This window comes from Diabrotica virgifera, chromosome 9 (assembly GCF_917563875.1).
Source record: "Diabrotica virgifera virgifera chromosome 9, PGI_DIABVI_V3a".
Lineage (NCBI taxonomy): Eukaryota > Metazoa > Arthropoda > Insecta > Coleoptera > Chrysomelidae > Diabrotica > Diabrotica virgifera.
The window spans coordinates 201,582,511-201,590,401 of NC_065451.1; the positions used below are offsets into that span (position 1 = coordinate 201,582,511).

The 7,891-nt window shown below is 31.0% G+C and overlaps 1 protein-coding gene across 1 annotated transcript; it reads right to left on the bottom strand.

Annotated features, from left to right (window-relative positions):
* Positions 1–4,416: 4,416 nt before the first annotated feature.
* LOC114334085 (GS homeobox 1-like) lies at positions 4,417–5,591 on the bottom strand. Its single transcript, XM_028284100.2, has one exon. It carries the CDS (start codon positions 5,589–5,591, stop codon positions 4,902–4,904), a length of 690 nt encoding a protein of 229 aa, XP_028139901.1. The 3' UTR covers positions 4,417–4,901.
* Positions 5,592–7,891: the final 2,300 nt, after the last annotated feature.

The window sequence follows — 7,891 nt, forward strand, 5'->3', positions numbered from 1 at the left end:
ACCTATTGGTAGGGGAGCAAAGTATGCTAAATGTGCAGTCACTCGAGCGTTATGGGGACCTATTGGGTTGTGAAGAGTAGGTCCTAAAACCAAAAAAAGTTAAGTAAAGTTTTCCATTTTAGTGGGCGCTTGCCATTTTTTAATTTAATTTTCCATTTCCAACAATCGTTTTTTCCCATTATAACGCTATCTATCCATAATTCGAAAAAATATTTCGAATAAAAGTTACTTATTTTTACGCAAGGAATCCAAATCTGCAATAAAAAATGGTGCTCCTATTTAAGATTTTAAAGTAACCCCCCACCACACTTCCTTGCTGGGTCGTGTTTGGTGCCATTCGATAGATTTTTCAAAAATATTGAATAAGTGTATTTTACAGTTTTTCGATCTGATGTTCATTTCGCGAAATATCGCGGGATTCGTATTTAAAATATTAAATTGACCCCCCCCCCTCTTCGTGGGAAGTCGTGTTTGGTATCATTCGATAGATTTTAAAAAAATATTAAGCACACATTTCTTAGTTTTTCGATCTGTCATTCATTTCGCGAAATATTCGCTTATTTCTTGTGAAACTTTAAGACTCACCCATTTCCTTACGCCCGGCTCAAATCGTCAGATTTTTTAAATATACACTCCTTTGCATGTACCTACTTAACTTACCTTATCTTAATCTGACAATTTCGAGTTTTTTTAAGGATATATTTTTTTTTTCGGTCCCCCCCTTAACGAACTCCCCTGTGTTAAGAGCCAATATATGGTAGAAGTACATCTGCAGGGTACCAGGTTTTTCCCCATATCATAATCTGAGGCGCTCGAGTAACTGCAAAAATCCCCGCTTGGGCTCCCCTACCATATGCAACATTACCAGTAGCACGGAATCTATCGAGAAATCTCTCAAAAACGTCCTTTTTTGGGTGTCTTCTATCAGGATACCTTTAAGCGTAAACTTTAGAAGCTAAGAGACAATTTTAAAAATATTCTCCAATGAAAAGTAGCATGTCTACTCTTTCATAGATATCGTGATTATTCATTTTTAGGAACAATTAAATTTGAATGTAATTGGCTCTGTCAAAGCCATTTTTAAGTAAAAAAAAAATTGAATATCATACGCCGATGTTAATAGTTTTGATAATTACCAGACCGTACTGTCATAAACTGACAATGTCATACAATGACATTAATTAAGTACATCTTTTGTTTTAAAATCGATTTACAGATTAAGAATTTAAATAATTGTGAATTAGGCAAAAACTATGACACCTAGGTATAGGACATCCATATACCATTCGAAATAGGTAAATTTGTTTAGTATAATTATTTATTAATATACATGGTGTTCCATTTAAAATAAGCATCATATGACACATTGAATACTCCATAATGAAACTGTAAATTTTGAACACCCTGTAGACAAATGTGTAATAATTAATCATGGAATATATTCAACCAATATCCAACTATTTAGATGTAAAAGTAATGTTTTTATAATTTCGTAAATAACTTGAGAATAAGCCTTCTTTTTAAACTTTACATTTTAAGAAAAGTCAACATAACTCAGAACACTCTGTACATAGGTATAGGGAAGCCTTATGAAACTATACCTTATTTTTGCGGAAAATTAAAAAATTCAATAAAATACAGGGTGTTCTATAAGAAAAAGTATAACTTTGATACGCCGCCATTTATTGGGACACCGTGTATATTTCAAAATGATTTTAAAATGTAGCTTTTATCAACTTACAAACTATTCAATTTAAATTTTTTCAAATCTTTTACCATTTCGATGTAATCTTCCGTCGCGTTAGTGGTGACTCACCCTGTATACAGGGTGTTTGGTAAAGAATGGGCCATCGCTTAATCTTAGATTCCTGAGGTTAAAATAGGTCAATTTACGCTAACTTACCTTAGTACGAAAGTTGATAATAACCGAAATACAGGGTGTCAAAAATAAAGCTAATTTTATCAATCACAAGAAAACCCGTCCTATTATGCTAAAATGACAGCAAATTCGAAAACAATAAATTGGTATGTGCCATATTCTTTAAATCTGTAGATTTTGTGTAGTTATGTGTACATCAAGGAATTAAAGGAATAACTAGATGAATGGGGCGAAGATATGAAAAATTATAGGCCAGGAGATCAAGGAGATCGAAAATGAAGAAAAAGAATATAAAAAGAAATAAACGATCTATAGAAACTCTATGGACAAGCCATGGAATAAATGGGGCAACTTAAAAAGGGCTCTCTTTGACAATAGAAAGAGTGGAATAAATAAAAAGTGAAAAACGGTTAGAAAACATAGTTCATAGTAGTACCTACAAGGACTCAGAATAAAAAATAATGTGCAGGAAGAATTGCAAAAGACAATAAAGAATTTTATCAAGAAAGAAATAGGGGCTGAAAAAAAAATATTAAAAATTGGGAGAGAAAACTTGTTTGGTTTGGTTAGTAGTCCAGAGAAATAAGATTTTTCTCGTGGCACATCCCCCTCCAGGCCGAAACCAAATTGTTTGAGTAGTATGGACATCTATATTAATAACCTATATGTTTCCTGCAGCCGAGTTTGATGATATACATAGTTATAAACAAATGAAGATCAAAAAACGGTAAATTTTCGCTTTTTTCTTCTATAACCAAAAAGTTAAGCATTTTAAACAAATTTGAGTAAGAAAAATTTGAGTAAGAAACTCATAAATCGTCTAAAAAATTTCAATATGGCGTTCGCTGAATACGTCTTTCCTTATTGGTTGATTAGAAAATTGCAAAATAAATCATAAATTTTGAGTTTTTATAAATATTCATAACTTATATAAAAATTAACTTAGAACCTTCCTATTACACGAATTGTTGAGACTTCTGGTGCTTAAATTATATTTTGAATTTCAAAGCAATTGGTCAAATAGTTTAAAAGTTATTTAATTTGTTTATCTCAAATTCATTTTTTTTTTGCAACACTATAAGTCAGAAAATTATGAGGTTACATTAAGACTTCTGATAGTTTATGGAAGAAGAACATTTATATTATTGACTTAAATAAAAAAAATGACAAAAAGTAATTTTAAACAGTGTAAAATTATTTTGCAAAAACACCCGTAGAAAAATTATTTTTTCGTATTTGAAAAGACTAAATTTTTATACACATTTAGAAAGAAAAACAATTGTCCTAGGACAATTAGGGACGAAGTTAGCCCCCATTTTTCTAATTCACATTTTTTGCAAAATAATTTTGCAGTATTTAGAATTATTTTTTGTCATTTTTTTAAATTAAATGAATAGTATAGATCTTCTTCTTTCATAATCTATCCAAAGTATTAGTGTAACTTCATCATTTTCTAACTTATAGCGTTGCAAAAAAAATTAATTTGGGATAAACAAATTAAATACCTTTTAAACTATTTAACCAATTGCTTTGAAATTTAGGATATGATTTAAGCACCAGAAGTCTCAGCATTCCGTGTAATAAGAACGTTTTATGTTAATTTTTACATAAGTTATGAATATTTATAAAAACTCAAAAGTTATTATTTATTTTGCAATTTTCTAAGCAACCAATAAGGACAGACATATTCAGCGAACGCCATATTGAAGTTTCTTATACGATTTATGAGTTACTCTCAAATTTGTTTTAAATACTTAACTTTTTGGTTATAGACGAAAAAAGCGAAAATTTACCGTTTTTTTATCTTTATTTGTTTATAACTATGTATATCATCAAAATCGGCTGCAGGAAACATATAGGTTATTATTATAGATGTCCATACTACTCAAAAAAATTGGTTTCGGCCTTGAGGGGGTTGTGTTACCAACAGGAAATTGTTTTTCTTATTTCTCTGAACTATAGGTATAGTAGTAGAAAAGTAAAAATTAATTGATAAACATGAAAGAAAGTATCTACCTATACTGTCCTATAAATAAAGATATAACCAATCAGAATGAGGTATACAATCAGAAATCAGAAAATACGCAATGGACAAAAGAACAAAAGGAAATCATGTTAAGATTGTATTTCAAAAGATATTTATTTATCGACAAAGAAATATGGGCATGGAATCGAGAAAAAGAGTTGTATTTTGTTTATCAATCACAAATTAACACCGGATTCCAAATAAAAAACATATAGGTTAATAAAAATAAATTTATTTAATTAAATAGTACAACTTTGGCATTAGATAAATATACATCTATAATATATTAATTACATAATTACAATATATACAATTAGACAAAAGTATTGCCCTTAAAATTACTAGAAAAATAGTTGTGTATAAGTATAATACAAATTTTAAATTAATGAATACTTTCATAAGTATCAGTAAAATTGATAAATATGTTGTACAGTTTCAGTCTTGAAAATTTGAGTGTATAAATTTTAGGTGTATATTATATAAATATTATCAAACAACAATAAAAGCGCTTTGAGTAAGTATCAATGATATTTAAAAAAATATATTAAAATATTTTAGACCAGTGTTGGTGAACCTTTTGAGCTCGGTGTGTCAAAATTTGAAAAATCGAAATGTAATTTTGATTCAAATAATATTTAACAAAAACAAGAAAAAATATAGGATTTTGTTAGTTTTGTTATAAAATTAGTGTTGCTTTTTGTTGCTGAAGTTTGTCTGCTAAATTTTATATTTCTATGCTAAATATTTAAATCTATATTTAAATTTTAAAATCTTTGAATATACGTGTCACCAAAAATGGCCTTGCGTGCCATAGGTTCGCCATCACTTTTAGACTATTAATTTTAATACATAAAGCAATACCTACATTGTTTAAATTAAAACTGATGTAAATAATAGACAGATTTTTACTAACATCATTTCCATGAATAAGAAAAATCAATTATGGCAAAAATTGGTATGACTAATACACTCACCATTTAACACAAATTATTTAAGTCAATGTTCACTATCATCTGTATTAGTAACATCAATGTCAATATCTTCACAACTTGACACAGAACTCTTTGGCGCTCTTGATCCAGAACACGTCTTAAAACAACAACATTTCCCAGAAGTAGAGTGATGGGAACCACTCGGCAGATCTTCTTTCTTGTACTTAACCCTCCTGTTTTGAAACCAAATCTTTACTTGCTTCTCGGACAGTCTCAAAGTTGTAGCTATCTCTATCCTTCGTAACCTGGAGAGGTACATGTTGGAGGAGAATTCTCTTTCTAATTCTAACAGTTGCGTACTAGTGAAAGCTGTCCGTATTCGTTTGCTTGAGTCCTTGGATGGAGGAAATCCACTGGGAGGTGATGGTGTATTTTCTCTGCTTTCTGATTTCTTTGGAGACAACAAGGGGCTTCTTACTGGTGAAGTTGGTTCTGGAGAAGTTGTAAGAGTTGTATCCTGATCCATAAATGGTAACACTCTCGGTAAGGACGCTACTGGTCTCACTGGTGGTTTCGGTTGAAACTGTTGATACAAAAACTGTTGCTGCTGCTGTTGACGAGCCAAATTAATAGAAAACAAATAGCTGCTTATATAGTTCGGCGGGTACGGAAACGCAGGATGGCATTGTGGCGGCAGCTCCTTAGGAGCGTTACCAATCAACGAATCAACTAAAAACGATCTAGACATACTCATCATCACAACGAAAATAACAAACTAACGAGGGAAATGGTAGGGTAGACTTTTATATGCCCCCTCTTTTAACATAAGGGTGTCTTTCACCCTGTGAGGACGGAGGTACATTGTTTGGGGCCCCGCCTCGTACCGGCCCTATTGAAGTTCGGCCAGATTGTAACTAGTAGGCATTGTAAATAAATTATGTACTTACTATTTAAAGGATCGATTGTGCAAATATTAACTTTGTGTTTAAACTGGTTGAGGTAATCCGAAGAGAGTTGGTTGGTTTTGAGGTAGCGTGCAATTTTTGTTGGTTTATTCGGTTCCACATGAATCTTATTATTTTAATCTAATAAATAGATTTAATGTGCATGTAACAAATCATTTTTTTTTACAAAAATAACCCTGCATCAATTACCTACTGAGAGTTATTAACAGAGGGTACAACACAAATTACAAGTTTTCAAAAATGAATAAATATACAATTTATATTAGGTGTTTTATTTTTATAAAATCTGCTTTCAATTTTGAGCAACAAGAGATTCATTTATATTATTGTCAGAAGTGTTGTAAATTTTATATTTCGAGCGATAGAACTTTAAGAAGAAGCAATGATGATTAGGTAAGTATATTATAGACTGACCGTCAAAGAGAAAATTAGATCAGAAATAGGAATCAATTATTGATATATTTGCGTAAATGAAACGGCGGATTTAGTACACTAATACATGGTTTAGGTAAGTATTTACTGATTGAGGTGCTTTACAATTAACAATAATAATTAGAAGCATTTCACCATGGGCGCCAATATATAAAATTTTAAGGGGGGATGCAGACGTGAAGATGTTGCACCTTACATTTTGTATACTTTGGATGGCAATATATATTTTAAAGCACCCGAAAAGCTAGGGGCGAGCCACGCACCCCCTGGCTCATATGGGCGCCCATGCATCTTACATAAGTATATAAAACGAATTCTTTAACAATTGTATGTTTTGTCCAAAAAGAGAAGAATTATCAATTTTTATCTTCCACTGCCCTACCTCACTTTTTTTGGCCTGGTCATTAATAAATAATGTTCTCAAATTATTTTTGAACATAATACATGGTCGTATAAAGAAAATCTAAACGGGAACTGGTGTATGTTTTCAAAGACTGATAGTGTGTAAATAAATTTATTAAAATCAGCTAAGTACTTTCAGTATTTTTAATGCCATCATCAGAGCTATCGTCTTATAATTGTAACTACCTCAAATGAAGAGAAAACTTTGAACAAACACATTCTAATATTAAAAATTAACCCAGGGATCTAACCACTGGTCAGGGTAAAAACCCTTAAATGTATAAAATAATCACATTTAATGTGTTTTTAAAAAATGGCTACCACTTTTTTTAAGTACTTAGCTGATTTTAATAAATTTATTTACACACTATCAGTCTTTGAAAACATACATCAGCTGCCGTTTTGATTTATATAGAAGTGTGTACAAGTCAAACAGTCTGTTTCTATGTATAAAGAAAAAACTGGCAGAAGGAATAGATGATAGTCAGTTTGTGTTCAGAGAAGGATTAGAAAAATGCAGTTCAGCATAGAACTTGTTAGAGCAGCGGTAGATATAGTAAGGATGATGAAAGTAGAGGTGATATACAACCTCCGGTTGGGAGACAGCACTTAAAAAAGAAAAAGAGACTGTTTTATATTCGGTGAATGCAGAAAAAATTTAGAAAATGTTTTGTAGAGTTGCTGAAAAAAATTAGAACAAAGTTTCATCTTGTCAATGATTTAATTTCGAGCTTAAACAAATGTTTGTTACGGCGTCATTAAGAGTTCAACTGTATAAAATAAAGACAGGCTTTTTAACACAAAACTTCTCCACAACCAGTGATGGCAAGATGGAAAACCTGGTTAGAGGCTGTATTTTTACGCCGATTATTTTGAAGATACTAAAAGTTTAATTTTTGGATTTTCTGACCCCAACAATCTAGCAATTTATGCTTTTGTATATGTAACACTCAATAATAAATTACAAAAAACACTCGATAAAGTCCTCTTTCAGAAAACGTTGCTTTAGTAGAAACATTTATTTCTTTTTGTGAAAACTTTAAGAGAACAATAATTAAAGCACAAATTTTAAGAAAATTAAATAATAGGTACCATTGATAAAAATGTAAGATTTGCCACAGTTCTTCAAGTGGCAAATATTTTTTAGGGAAAATTTTCGTTAGAAGCCACTGTGGAAGCCACTGTGGCCACAATGCCTCTTAGTCAACCTAAAATATGCAATCACATTAGTTGATGTTGAAAGAAGTGTTTCTTT

Excerpts from the sequence above, each read along its gene's own strand:
- LOC114334085 (XM_028284100.2), bottom strand. The coding sequence starts at position 5,591 with ATGAGTATGTCTAGATCGTTTTTAGTTGATTCGTTGATTGGTAACGCT.